The sequence below is a fragment of the Prorops nasuta genome, unplaced genomic scaffold (genome assembly GCF_024137725.1).
Source record: "Prorops nasuta isolate Cenicafe-Biocafe unplaced genomic scaffold, Cenicafe_Pnas_1.2 PNAS00003, whole genome shotgun sequence".
Taxonomy (NCBI): domain Eukaryota; kingdom Metazoa; phylum Arthropoda; class Insecta; order Hymenoptera; family Bethylidae; genus Prorops; species Prorops nasuta.
The window spans coordinates 5,653,731-5,666,948 of record NW_027116800.1 but is presented as its reverse complement, the minus strand read 5'-3'; the positions used below and the strand labels follow the sequence as shown (position 1 = coordinate 5,666,948).

The 13,218-nt window shown below is 42.8% G+C and overlaps 4 protein-coding genes across 5 annotated transcripts; 1 reads left to right on the top strand and 3 right to left on the bottom strand.

Moving 5' to 3' along the window:
* Positions 1-46: 46 nt before the first annotated feature.
* LOC136784392 (EF-hand domain-containing family member C2-like) lies at positions 47-3,457 on the top strand. The gene is made up of 13 exons (XM_066745016.1): positions 47-91; positions 168-338; positions 423-561; positions 644-870; positions 957-1,199; positions 1,286-1,521; positions 1,610-1,810; positions 1,877-2,019; positions 2,075-2,271; positions 2,336-2,457; positions 2,536-2,652; positions 2,741-2,920; positions 2,997-3,457. The coding sequence occupies exons 1-13, from the start codon at positions 47-49 to the stop codon at positions 3,208-3,210; spliced, it is 2,235 nt and encodes a 744-aa protein (XP_066601113.1). The 3' UTR covers positions 3,211-3,457.
* A 38-nt stretch (positions 3,458-3,495) lies between these two features.
* Positions 3,496-7,762, bottom strand: LOC136786073 (protein Wnt-11-like). Its single transcript, XM_066747569.1, has 5 exons — positions 6,748-7,762; positions 5,302-5,543; positions 4,591-4,961; positions 4,218-4,489; positions 3,496-3,670 (listed from the first exon to the last, which is right to left on the bottom strand). The coding sequence occupies exons 1-5, from the start codon at positions 6,834-6,836 to the stop codon at positions 3,496-3,498; spliced, it is 1,149 nt and encodes a 382-aa protein (XP_066603666.1). The 5' UTR covers positions 6,837-7,762.
* Positions 7,763-7,953: 191 nt separating this feature from the next.
* On the bottom strand, positions 7,954-10,425 carry LOC136786065 (arylsulfatase B-like). The gene is made up of 6 exons (XM_066747554.1): positions 10,287-10,425; positions 9,821-10,207; positions 9,486-9,753; positions 9,272-9,429; positions 8,568-9,167; positions 7,954-8,264 (listed from the first exon to the last, which is right to left on the bottom strand). The coding sequence occupies exons 1-6, from the start codon at positions 10,395-10,397 to the stop codon at positions 8,133-8,135; spliced, it is 1,656 nt and encodes a 551-aa protein (XP_066603651.1). The 5' UTR covers positions 10,398-10,425; the 3' UTR covers positions 7,954-8,132.
* A 78-nt stretch (positions 10,426-10,503) lies between these two features.
* On the bottom strand, positions 10,504-13,059 carry LOC136786062 (arylsulfatase B-like). Of its 2 annotated transcripts, XM_066747547.1 has the most exons (7): positions 12,783-13,050; positions 12,554-12,713; positions 11,905-12,372; positions 11,644-11,801; positions 11,270-11,561; positions 10,869-11,179; positions 10,504-10,803 (listed from the first exon to the last, which is right to left on the bottom strand). In XM_066747547.1, the coding sequence occupies exons 1-7, from the start codon at positions 12,897-12,899 to the stop codon at positions 10,579-10,581; spliced, it is 1,731 nt and encodes a 576-aa protein (XP_066603644.1). In that variant the 5' UTR covers positions 12,900-13,050; the 3' UTR covers positions 10,504-10,578. The 2 variants fall into 2 exon arrangements, with proteins under 2 accessions (XP_066603644.1, XP_066603643.1); XM_066747546.1 differs by having other exon boundaries at positions 10,869-11,561; positions 12,783-13,059.
* Between the last annotated feature and the right edge of the window lie 159 nt (positions 13,060-13,218).

Below are 13,218 nucleotides of genomic sequence, written 5' to 3'. Positions count from 1 at the left end.
TAAAATATACCAGTGTATATTACTACTACTACACGATACACGAAGGATGCAAACTGTATCTGCTCCGGCTCTATTTCCTGGCTCTACTACTGTAGATAGAAATATAATTCAGCTTGTTTGGAAACTTTATTAAACAAAACTTTATTTATTTTTGGTTATATTTTTAGCTCGGCAAGAAAAGTTTTCACAAAAATCATTATTTTGATAAATTTGGCAATGATGTTTATTACTTATCGGACAAGAAAACTATTGAATCTCGATGCGACCAGGGTGCACTGCTGTTTAATCCTAAAGGAACTGCTAATCGTATCCCCGCCTGGATAGCTTATAATGGTCAGGTAAGAAAGCATTAAAAATATGTAACCATATGGTAACATAACAAAGAGAAAAAAAGTATTGCATCATACAAATTCCTTTTTTAGAAATTACAGTTTAAAGCTTATTTCCAAGAGAATAATGAAAGAGGCTATCATGTTCGTGTGGTGATCATCAGTTTTTTTCTCGAAGATAGCACAATTAGAATCGTCGAACCATCTGTGAGCAATAGTGGTCTCGAGCAGGGTATGAATAAATTTGTGATTAATCTAGTGACAATTTATAATCGTTGAGAATTTCTCTTATTCGATTAATTTTACACATACAGGCGTGTTGGTGAAACGTCAAAGAATTCATGCTCCCTACTCCTATGATTGTCTTAGGCATTACGAAATAATAGACTTTAACATAGGAGTCGAAATAGAGATATTTGGCAGATTGTACAAAATTACGAATTGCGACAAATTCACAAGAAGATTTTTAAACAGAATGGGAATTTTTGTGCCAGATCATATTGATATACCCCTGGATACTTTCACGAGGAAGGGACGAATTGTACGTGCATCGATCATCATATTTCTTCCGTTATCTTCTATTTAATGTCATTCTGTTTTATCTTACACTCTCCGCATATTTTGCAGTCAACGTTCGCTAAGAAACCTAAAAAAAACTTAGACACTCTGGAAAATTTTTTGAAATACGACAGAAAGGTACTGCGGTTTTATGGCTATTGGGACGATAGGGAGAGCCCGAATGGAATTCTGCATGATCTAGAGATTCACTATTTCTTGGCGGATAATACTGTAGAGATTAAGGAAATTTCAGAGAAAAACAGTGGACAAGATGCGAGTGGCATGTTTTTGAAGAGAATGAAAGTCCCTAAGGTTAAATATAATTTTCCTACACACACACACACACACACATATGTATGCACACAGATTTTAAAAAATCTTATTTTTCAATCATTTAGGTTTACAAGAAGCTCGAACCAATCGGTTCGAAGAGCCCTCTCACTGTTCTAAACGTTATGGGGGAAAATATCAAGGATTCTTATCTCATCATTGATCCTTTGGACTTGTCGATTTCAAATGATATCGATAGTGATTGTTACAAAGATTCGCAATTGAATATTGGTAGTCATATGAATGTTTTCGGTCGCGAGATCGTTATCGTTGACATGGATGAATCCACGAAAGATTACTATAGGTATGGTAGATGGCCTTGCTTGAAAATGATTTTTCTTTTTATTCTATTCGCGCGCCATTAATCCTTTTATATTCTTGCTTCAACAAAGGGAGAGATACGGTGTAGAAGACTTTAAACCACTGGAACGACCAAAGGGAATAAATGACGACGATATGCACGGGGAAGTGAAAGAACGTTATATTCCACCTTACAACGGCTTTGGATCTTACGAAGATTCTCTTGGCAATTGTTTCAGAATCTTACTGAAAGCTCCTCTTTCGAACTTTAGCAAATCTCTTCAAATGGACAAGCAAGCAAAATCAATATCAATGTAAACGGTACTTCAATCTGGTTGATAATTCTTTATTTTCCGCAGGCAAGGATTGGACAGCCGTGTTTTACGATTCAAAGCTAGAATGCTCTCGGATATTCCTGAATTTGAGGACCGGCGCTTTATTATCAGTATATACTTAGTGGATGACACTATTTCAATTTTTGAGCAAGCGAAAAGGAACTCTGGTAAAGTGAACGTACCATCAACCACGATTTGCTGTAGAAACGCTCGCATTTACAGGCTTCTCCAGGTCTTACTTCCAAACCAAAAGAAAAGTCCCTCTTCCAGGACAAAACTTGTTTTCCAGTTCTGAGCCAAAGTATTATAAGCCAGAAGACTTTTATATTGGCGCTCGAGTAAACTTGTTTGGTTTTCATTTTGAGCTTTTATCAGCTGATGTCTACACGTTTCGATACATGGAGATTAACCACGAAAAGGTTTCTTTTTCTTTCTTTCGCTTTTTTCTTAAATATTATATACCATTACTGTTAAATGTTTCAGTTTAGCATGGCAGATATAGCATTGATACTGAAGAAATTGCAAAATGCTTTAAGGCCTGTTCGTAAAGAGTTTCTTCGCGAGTATTGTGGTGAAGATGCTGTCATCAATTATCGAAAACTCAAGTAAGATTTTCATATGACTGCACGTATGATCTCTTCTTGGAATAATAAGGAAAATTTTAAAGAGGGATGATTTTCCAGAGAAGCGTTAACCAAATATTTAGGCGACGATATTACTGAACACGAAATGATAACGATCGCTCGTCACTTTTCAAGAGAGGAAAAGGAAAACGTATCGGCCATGAGAGACTACGTGAGGTAAGGGATAATCAATTAATGGTTGTTTCTGCCTATTGTTGTCCGAGTCGTTTAGGGCAAGCTGTTTAATATATGTCAAATCCTACAGGAGTTTGGTGCACACAGAACTTCAGAAATCAGGCTGGAATGGTCTGGATCGTTTGAGCGAAGATATTGCGCACTGGGACCGAGCAAAAACGGGCTTTTTGTCCCGAGACACGTTATACAGAATTGTACGTGGCTGTCGTTTACCCATCAATATTGATCTTTTGAATTCAATGCTCGATCAGTGCGTAATTTATTGTTTAATTTTTCGCAGCTATCACATATTATTAGAATTTCATCATAACAAACATTTCTTTCAGCCTGCTACAAAATGAAGAGGGCTTGTTAGACTGTAAGGATCTCCAAGAATTTTTAAACACAAAGATCAATCCTACCGAGCCTCGACTACCGGCTCGCAACGATCGACAAACTGATATGTGGCTGATATGCGATATTCAAGAGGATGGCCCTGCTAATATAGATTGGCATACTTTTATAAACGAGCTCGGTTTACAAAGTGAAGAAAATATATAAAAACTCGTCGGACAGTGAAATTGTCATTTTAATTCGTGTTTATACAGTTTTATTACAGTTCAGAATATTTATTATATCTCTTGCACACAAACACGAAGCTTACAGTAAAGAGTAAGCTTTTATTTACATTACACTATGGATCACGTCTAGTTCTTTCAGGCTCGACTAATCATTGACATTTATCGTTGCTCTATTTGCATTATCGATTACAAGTAAACATGATGTAATAAATATACTATATCTAGTATCTAGTATCGTAGCTTAATTAAAGTCCGGTCGATCCGATCAATTGCACTCGTAAGTTTTGACGAGTTGCCGACAAGTCTTGCACTTGACGTAACAGCAATCAAAGTATTTACAATCACATTTGTCGATGATTTCTTCGGTTTTGGTAGCGTATCCTCTTCCGCAACAGAGGTACTCGCAGCTTTCGTATCCTGAACTGCTGCCATTGCACTGCCTGAATGAAACGTTTGATAAAGCAACTACGAGATTAGTGTTTATTTTTTTCTTTAAGTACACGAGAGATAGCACAGCGAAGGATAGAGTGCGCGCGCGAAAGAAAGAGAGAGAGAGAGAGAGGGTATCGAGGGGTGCATTTTATTGTTTGAATTTAATGAAGGAAAAGATCGCTCACGGTTCTCTTGTATAGAAGGAAGCTTCCGGTCCGGTCGTTTGGCTCAAGTACGCCGTTAAACCGATCATCCAGTTTTATTGCTACGCGCTCTTCTTTCTGCGTAGTTATAGTATAATAGTATTTGTATGTTATAGCGCGGATAGCCAGAGGTAAAATGTATATATCTATAGGTGTGCCAGTCTTATGGACCATCGCGGCGCGAAGCTATTAGCGCCCCTAGAACGCTTTTACGACTGGCCTGGTAGTTGGTACTGGTTCGCTCGGGATTATATAGGATAGAGTGGCTAAAACCAACTCCCCCCTCCCCCCTCTCTCTCTCTCTCTCTCTTTACTTTTCCAAATGATGCAAGAAGAATCGTAATCGTAATACCTGCCAACGGTTCCCAAGCTGCCTCGTTTTTTATCCGGTAAGCAGTAATCTGGGCTTCTAGTCGTATAAAGTAGATTATCGTGGTGATAGAGGGGTGGCAGCCTACCCCCGGATCTAGGCCTGACCTCTGCTGCTGTGCTGTATCTAGCCAGCAGACGGCTGCCCGCCGCCAACGGACTCTGACTTCCCAGACCTCTCCAGCACGTGCGAACGCTACACGAGCCCGATACACCGTGGCATTTGCATTCCAGCTTCAATGATTGCTCGACGGCCTTTTACGCGAGAGTGGAGAAATCAGTTGGCAGAGAGAAGTGGATTGTTTGCATTGCATTGAGAGGAAGCATCATAGAAGGGGTTGTGTGATGGAGCATACCCTTCGACCAGCACGGCTGTTGTGCATATTGACGGCATGAATGAATTTTCCCATGGACCCGGAAGCGGCAGCCGAGGACGCAGCTCCTTGAAGGAACCTTTTGGCCATCCTCGATGCGGATTTAACGTCATCGCCGCAGCCGCCCCACTTGAAAGTGCTCCTGCTCGACGATGGATTGTTCAGTGGGAAGGACGCAGTGGTGAAGGAAGACGGCGAGACGAGGGCGGACGACGGTGGTGCTGCGAGAGGCTCTCGTCTCGGTGGACTCGCGCAGGAACAAGCCGTCAGACTCCCCAGGGCACAGCCTCTGGCCAATCGCCAGACTGCCGATGCCGCGGACATTGAATACACGAAGGCCTGCTCTCTCGTTCCTGTTTCAATTATAATACGCTCTTTATAGATATATACTTCATAGGATATTTCCTCCTTCTTTTTTTTTAATTTTTATTTCTTTCCTTTTTTTATTCCGTGTATCTATTCTTCTCCCCCTCTCTCCCCCCCTCTCTCTCTCCTCCCCTTTTTACCTCATTAACGTGAGTGCCTTCCCACAAAGAAAATCCGCTTTTTAATTTTTCCCAGGCTTTCCATTCTGGGCTTCGATAATCGGCTTTGCTCCGGTCTCAATTATACATACCGTAGCATACTCTCTGCGGAAGCTCATTGAAAGCCTAACACAAAAAGAAAGCGTAAAGTAGAGAAGAACGAACGAACCTGTGAGTAGCTCCGGTGTGTAATTGGGCGCTCGCTCGATGCTACTGCAATTCCACCTTCGGTATCTGAAGGTCTGTTGGCAAACCGCGAAGGTATCTCTGGCTGCCAATACGAGGCTGGACATCACGTCCGGGGCAGCGCGGCAAACTCTGGCTTGTTTCTTTTCCAGCAATCCAACATTTTTCACGTTTGTGCAAGCTTCTCTTGTCCATACACGACCATCCAACGCGCGACCCAGTGCTCTATCGTCATTATTGCACATTTATAATAATATATATATATATATATATATATATAGTACACAATTATAATCACTATCAATAGCACTGCGCGTAAGAAACAACAACTTTTACAGATTTTTCTATTTGAATTATTTGAAGTCCCGAATTTAAAACTCTGGTCATTTCTTTTCCAGTAATCAAACATTTTTTACATCTGTATGTAGAAGCTTGTTTTGTCCAATCATGGTTATCCAACAGAGTCAGTGTTTATACTACTAGCTTACGATTATAATTACTACCACTACTAGTACGCGTGAGAAATATCGGTTTCTATATAAATCGTTATTCGTATTATCAGCAACCCCAAATCAAAATTCTAGTCGTTTCTTTAACAGCTATTAAAATTATTTACATCTGTACAAACTTCTCTTGTACACGCACGGTCATCTAAAGCACGAGCCAGCGTTTATACTACTAGCAAACGATTATAATTGCTACGAATACTTTTTATGCGTGAGAAACATGTGGACTTTTATATAAACGTTATCCGTATTATCAGCAACCTCAAATCCATATTTTAGTCGTTTCTTTTCCAACAATTTAACACTCTTCACATGTGTATAGATGCTTCTCTCGTCAACGCACGGTTATCCAATGCGCGAGCCAACGTTTATACTACTAGCACACGATTATAATTGCTACCAATACTTTTTATGCTTGAGAGACTTGGAGTTTTATATAAACGTTGTCCTTATATTATTGGAAAGTTTGACTCGTTTCTTTTCCAGCAATTTAACATTCCTGAAATCCGTAAAAATCTCTCTTGTCCATGCAAGGGTGATCCAAGGCGCGAGCCAGTGCTCCATCGTTACCGTTGCAGATTTATAATTATACATCTCTATGGACACATAGTAGAGCATACATTACTAGTATAGAGTTATAGCAACTGCTACCACTACCACCGCGCGTGAGAAACACCGGCTTTTATATAAATCGCTATCCGTATTATCCGCAACCCCAAATCCAATCTCGTTTCTCGCCTTTCGCACGCAAAACCACCATCATTTCACCATTCATCATCCGCACCCTCCCCACGATTAAACCCCCTGCTTCCCCCCCCCCCCTACGTAGAGGTCTGATTCCAATTATATCTAACTAGCCGAGGAGAAGGAGCGAAATAAAAGAAAGTCATTAATACATCTCCGCAGTAGGATAATATACTTACAGCCATTTGATGCATTTGCTCTCCTGGATGAGAAGAAAAAGCAGAAGAATACGGCAAACTTTCAGGTCACTTTTCTTCGTTATACGCATCTTTGCTTAATTCACATTATAACATTCACGCGCGTGTTTGTTGATTAGAATCGACGAAAGTTTGCGGACGTTTTTTCAGCCATTTCTCGCAGGCAGTATTAGTGAAATCGTAATTGGTACATTGGGGGGTATTATTCGGTGTGTGGTTAGCCGCGTAGTCTTGAAAGATCTGTGCGCGCAAGGTTCCCGGTGAACTGCCGCGGGGAGTCTGCGCCGCGTGGTTACAGGTGTTCCGTCCGTCCGTCCGCTCGTCCGTCCGTCTCTTCGTTCTTGGGGTCTGTGCAGTGTGCCGGCCGGGCCGGGCTTTTTGATTATGGTGTTTGGCGGTTGGCGTGTTGGTGGTGCTGGTGCTGGCTCGGTGGTGGGGTTGGCTCCGATGGTGGTGGTATTTTGCTGTCTTTTTCTCATGGTACACATCGGTATAGCAACGTATATACCCTCTCTATATATACACATGTCTCTATACATATGTATACGTGTATATACACGCGTACATCACACTGGATACGAAAGAAAACAATGAAAAGAGATCCATTGTAGGAAATGAAGCAAGTGAAAGCATTGTTAGGATGAATGTATCCGTGCAGGCTGACTGAATGAGCTACGATCGGCGCTATTCCACGCCTCCTTCTCGTGCCTTACCCCCCAGGAAAAACACTGATTGGCCAAAGTTATTGGCTCGATAATTAGTGCGATTCCGCTCACAATACTGGCGCACGGAATATCTTCCTTCGAATGCCTCACCTCTCGAGACTCGCTCGCTCGCTCGCTTACTTGGCCTTCCTACCGATAAATAATCCTCTGTCAGACGCTCGTTACTCTTATAACTCGTTTCGTTCCCTCCCCTATACACTATAGCTCTATATCTATATCTATATGTATATATACTTATCCACCGCTCTTTATCCTCTTTAAATGATTTTCGTAAAAGTAGCAATTTCCTTTCTTCTCTCCTCGCGACGATCAAAGTTTTTAGGGGAGGGGGGAGGAAATGGTATGGAACCGGCTGATGCTCGCAAATCGTCCGATTGTTAAATGAGCTGTAAAGAATATTAGAATGCCGTTTGGCGAACGCGTTTGAAAAATTAGCTCTCGTCCCCTCCGGCAGACCAGCGATGCTCTTTCTTGCGTCAATGTTTATTCGACCAAACTGGTTATTAAATAGATATCAAGCGCTAACTCGATGACTGCGAATCTGCATAATTTCGATATAATAGCGGCTTGCCACTGACAAAAACTCTTCTATCGCCGCGCCGGCCTGTCATCTAAATTCCGCCTGTTTTTCCTCATTCGCGATTACAGCGGTAACCAAGGCATCCAAGTACCATTCGAGCGTTCTGGAAAGGACAATGGATCGGTAAATGGAGGAGCCTGTTTTATCAGGAACCTGTCGTAATCCTGAAGAAATCTCTCGAGCTTTTCAACCGTCTGCAAGAAGATGCACTTTCGATTATATCCTGTCTCATACATATATAGAATATAGTTGGAATATACCATTAAAGATGTACCAGAACTTTGACTAAAAACTCTTACAGACATAACAAAATTTGTTTCACGAAACGTTTCAAAGCTCCGCCTTATTCACAGCTTCCAAAAACTTCTAAGTAAGAAATTGACGTTTGTTGTGATTTAAAAAATAATAGAGTTTTTACGTTCATGCTCTGCTGCACCTTCAATAATACACTCTCTTTCTCTCTCTCTCTCTATATATATATATATATACACACGTACTTCTGGATAATTGCTTGATAAATCTTCATACTCGCAAGGATCGTTAAAAATATCGAAGAGGCACGAGTCGGAGCAATCGGCATACGTGTCCGGTCGCCTCTGGCAAACCACCATACTCTCCTCTCTCAAGCGAGTTATTTGATCTCGATTGAGTTTATTTGGGCTGCTGCTGGATACCTGTGCTATCGCGAGTGCGCTCGCTGATCCGAACACTCTGGAGTAATCGTACGGGGGGTAATCCTCGCGATTCTTGTCAGTTGCCTCGCCGTAAAATCCATCGCCGCGTTGCTCAGCCCTTCGTAACAGTTTGTAGCGACCGCTTATCGCACTGCTCGTATTTTTCCGCTCGTCGATATTCAGAATGATGCTGTGCCGGATAGTCTCGCTGTTCTCGGAGTAGTCCGATAGGACTGGCCACTGATTCCTACCGTCTATATCTTCCCCGAGATCCTTCGTGTCGCCACCGGCTGCGTGGTACAAGGTCGGTAACCAATCGCTTATGTGGAAGAGACGATTGCTAATTTGCATTGGGTTCTTCATGAGTGGAGAATAAACGCAAGCGGTTCCACGGACGCCTCCGTCGAATAGGGATAATTTCATCTGAGGCAGGAGGGTAAAAAGTAGAGTGAGAAAAAAGGGGGGGGGTAGGGAAAATATTTATTTATTTATTTATTTATAGGGAGAAAGAAAGAAAGAAGACTTACTCCTCGAAGTGGATAGTTCGAACCACTATTTTTAGCATATCCTACAGGTTCAGCACCATTATCGGCCATAAACAGTACAATACTGTTTTCGAGTAGATTGGCTCTGGCCAGAGAGGTCATTACCCTCCCCACAGATTCATCCAATCCTTCCACCAAACCTGTCGCGTATCACTGGTAATTTAGCAGTGTAGTGCACAGCGAAGGAGTACTATACCTGCAAGCTTCCTTCTTTCATAATCCTGGATATAAGAGAAGGTAGCGTTCATGCGACTGGAATCCTTGACCTCCAGCACGAAGTAGCCACCCAGCATACTGGAGTGTGGTGCTATATGAGATATTTGAAGGTACATGGGTTTCGAGGGATCGTGACTGGCGATGATCGCCTCGGCTCTCTCCGTTATGAGATCGGTCATGTATTCCATACTAAATTTTGGCTTTAATTCGAAGGCGTTATCGTAGTGAAGGTCATTTCCTGTGTGTCCCTGGCAAAGCAAAGAAATTGTACAAGAGAAGAGGAGAGTGAAGAGGAAAAAATTGATCGATCTGTACACTTATGGCGACGGAGTGATTAAAGTAGCTGATGTATGCATTGTAGTAGCCAAAGAAGTTGTCGTATCCCCTTTTAGCTGGAGTGTAACTCTCCTTGCTGTATCCAACGTGCCATTTTCCCACCAGGTAATTACTGTAGCCCAGATCCTGGAGATATTCAGGCAAAAGCTTCGTCGTGAGTGGTATTGCGCGTGGATCTCCAACCATCAGTGGATCCCCCTGCATACCATCTCGCAGTGGATACCGACCGGTGAGGAAAGCGGTCCTCGATGGAGTACAAGATGGCTGAACATAATGACGCCGAAGAATGATGCCATTAAAGGCCAGAGCATCTATGTTCGGAGTGAGGATCTGATTGGAGCCGTGAAAACTCACATCGTTCCATCCCTGAATTTATAATTAATGTCTCGCTGATATACTATACAATCTACGCAGACTTATCAGACTATCAAACTCATGCACTCACAAGATCGTCTGCGATTATAACGATAATGTTCGGTTGCGTTCTTAACCTGCCGAGATGCGTCGGCAATATTATGCTCCAAACCAACAATGTTAGCGCTTTTTTTAACTTCATTCTGACTACACATTTCTGCAAGGACACCTGCTATATGTATATCTATGTTATCTCGCTAATTGCCAGTGTCTTTACATAATTGCGCAATTAATGATTATAGACTCCGTAGACTCCAAGTGGAAGTAATTTTCTATTGACAAAATTGTGTACATATAATGTGTATATGGTATAGAGGCTCGCGTTAATAGAAATTGTAGAGTATGAGAAGGAGGAGAGTAGCCAGAAAACTGGCAGATGTGTTTAGCGTTGCACTTGAGTAAGAGTACCAGATTTGGCCAGAATTCATCCATGGCTCCCAGGTATTGTTTTTCCTTTTTGGATCGGCCAGCCAGTCGACCGCTGGTCGAATCTGTCTCGTGAGGATCTTTCCATATTTCTCCAAGAACTCGTCCAATTCCCGAGTGACCTGTATGGATACACGTATTTAATTACTCGCTTAATTAACATTACTATCGTCTTTGAAGTCCTTACGCGTGGATATTGCTCGGCGATATTGGTCGTTTCGCAAGGATCGTTGACAATATCGAAGAGACACTCCGTCGTATTGCAGGCTATCGACGTGGATTTGAAGTAGTAGCTGCTGGTATTTTTCGGACCACAGTCAACGGTCGCCTCTTTGCGCAGTTGTACCATCGTGCTTGGCTGAGTAACCGGGCCACCCAAATGAAACGTTATACTTTGCGATACCGAGCTTTTCAGTATGTTATCCGTGTAGTTCATGATTATCTGTGTACGACCAGAGTCACCATAGTAGTCCTCGAAGAGTCCACTGTCGGATGTACCTGTGAAATAAGCATGAACATTGACCACTGTTTTTGAACTATGCAAAATAATCATAAGTAAAATAAAGTGGGGGGAGAGGGAAGACGAACCTCGCAATAGCTTGAACCTACTGTAGATGGCACCTTCGACCTTCTGTACCTCGTCTATATTCAACAGTAGCTTTTCTCTGATACGACCTTCATCCTCGCTCAGCACGTCCCACTGATCCATACCGTCTATGACACCTAGATCCTGCAGATCTCCACCGGCTGCGCAATAAAGCGTCGGAAGCCAATCCGTAATGTGTATCAATTGGTTAGAGACTCGGGCAGGTTTCTTCAAACGCGGTGACCAAATGGCTGCAACGCCTCGCACACCACCCTCGTACAGCGAATATTTCGTCTACGGTTTCATTGCGTAAGTAACGAAGAAAATGCCACAATATGAAGAAGATATACTCTACTGTGTAATGCAGGCTACTCACACCTCTCAAAGGATAATTCGATCCGTAATTGCGATATCTGCCAACGTTCGCAGCTCCATTATCGGTAAGAAACAGTATAAGGCTGTCCTTGAGCATGCCCTTGTCGCCCAAAGCGTGCACCACTCGACCAACGGAATCGTCCAAACGAGACACCATTTCTAAAAAAGCGAAATAAGCGTGTTAGCAATTAAGATTGCGGAGAGATGAATCAACTCGGCATTAAAAACTGCGTTTAGCCTGCTTATTCGACTAATAACTAACTGGCATATTTGCGACGATTAGGCTCGCGTATGTGCTCGAACTGCCTGTCATTGTAAATATCGTGAGGGCCCTCCAAGGGTGCGTGGACGGCCAGATGCGAGATCTGCATGTACATGGGCCTTGGGAGCTCGTGGTGCTCGATTATGCGCACCGCCTCGTCGGTGAAGAGGTCGGTGGCGTATTCGTCGGACAATCCGTAGGCTGGATCGTCGCCACGATGCATGTCATAGCCACTCATGTTTTGGCTGGAGTACTTGAAGTCGTAATAAGTCACGTGACTGTTGTAGAATCCGAGGAAAGAATCGAATCCCCTGTAGAGGGGCGTATGCTGGGCCGTGTGGTATCCAACGTGCCATTTACCGATGAGCTTCGTCGTGTAGCCGAGTCCTCGCAAGTATTCCGGCAAAACTTTAACGTTGAGCGGCAGCCCCTTGGGCTCGCCGCCTCTTATATCCTCCCCTTGCATACCTACAACATTGGCAAGCTATCGTTAAGCGGGTTTCTAATTACACCAATCATCAGCAGTTCCACCCACGACTCCAAAACCCACGAGCTTAATCATGAAATGCAAATTAACATAGGCGCATCCTACGTTAATCGCTTTTAATAATTGACTCTTCCGTTAAGATTCGTAGAGAGAGATACGCACCTATTCGGATTGGATATAATCCCGTGAAAAACGCTGATCTCGAGGGTGTGCTGGAGGAGAGGACGTAGTGTCTGTTGAGAATGATCCCGTTGTAGCCGAGAGCATCGATGTTCGGTGTTGGAATCTGATTCGATCCGTGGAAGCCTACGTCGTTCCATCCCTGCAAAACGATTGCAAATTAGTTGCCAATTCTCCGCATACAATTTTCTCTAGAGTTTACATGCTTTACCAGATCATCCGCCATGAATACAATGATGTGAGGTGAATTATCGTACAGCGCACTGGCTATTATGTCGAAGAACGTCATCGACAGGACGAGCACCCATTTACAATTGAACTTTGACATATTTTTTCTTGTTTTGCGATTATGAAGGATAACTTAAGAAACTTGACGATGAAACGTAGTAGGAGAATATCTCATGGTGCACTGGACGTGTTCGTCGAGCAGCTTCCACTTGACTACGGATGATCTTACATAGGGGGTAAGTGCACTTATATACTCCACCCACGAAAGCGTGGGCCATATGAATCATGCAAGCGTATACCACCATCGCACTTGCCAGTTGCCACCAGAAGAAGGAAATATTACCGCTGATTAGCCTAATAGAACGGACCGTGCATGTACGCATCTACACACGTATATCGTCCGGTCAGTGTCTCCATCT

Excerpts from the sequence above, each read along its gene's own strand:
- LOC136786065 (XM_066747554.1), bottom strand. The coding sequence starts at position 10,397 with ATGAAGTTAAAAAAAGCGCTAACATTGTTGGTTTGGAGCATAATATTG. Across the intron at positions 9,754-9,820 it reads ATCACTCCGTCGCCATAAGT|GGACACACAGGAAATGACCT; the intron begins GTACAGATCGAT and ends TTGCTTTGCCAG. Across the intron at positions 9,168-9,271 it reads CGAACTATCCACTTCGAGGA|ATGAAATTATCCCTATTCGA; the intron begins GTAAGTCTTCTT and ends CTCCTGCCTCAG.
- LOC136784392 (XM_066745016.1), top strand. The coding sequence starts at position 47 with ATGCAAACTGTATCTGCTCCGGCTCTATTTCCTGGCTCTACTACT. Across the intron at positions 1,522-1,609 it reads TCCACGAAAGATTACTATAG|GGAGAGATACGGTGTAGAAG; the intron begins GTATGGTAGATG and ends GCTTCAACAAAG. Across the intron at positions 2,653-2,740 it reads GCCATGAGAGACTACGTGAG|GAGTTTGGTGCACACAGAAC; the intron begins GTAAGGGATAAT and ends CAAATCCTACAG.
- LOC136786062 (XM_066747546.1), bottom strand. The coding sequence starts at position 12,899 with ATGTCAAAGTTCAATTGTAAATGGGTGCTCGTCCTGTCGATGACGTTC. Across the intron at positions 11,802-11,904 it reads TAATCGTCGCAAATATGCCA|AAATGGTGTCTCGTTTGGAC; the intron begins GTTAGTTATTAG and ends TCGCTTTTTTAG. Across the intron at positions 10,804-10,868 it reads TCGCCGAGCAATATCCACGC|GTCACTCGGGAATTGGACGA; the intron begins GTAAGGACTTCA and ends GTATCCATACAG.
- LOC136786073 (XM_066747569.1), bottom strand. The coding sequence starts at position 6,836 with ATGCGTATAACGAAGAAAAGTGACCTGAAAGTTTGCCGTATTCTTCTG. Across the intron at positions 5,544-6,747 it reads AGCAAATGCATCAAATGGCT|AGCACTGGGTCGCGCGTTGG; the intron begins GTAAGTATATTA and ends TAATGACGATAG. Across the intron at positions 3,671-4,217 it reads AGCTTGGGAACCGTTGGCAG|GCAGTGCAATGGCAGCAGTT; the intron begins GTATTACGATTA and ends CGTTTCATTCAG.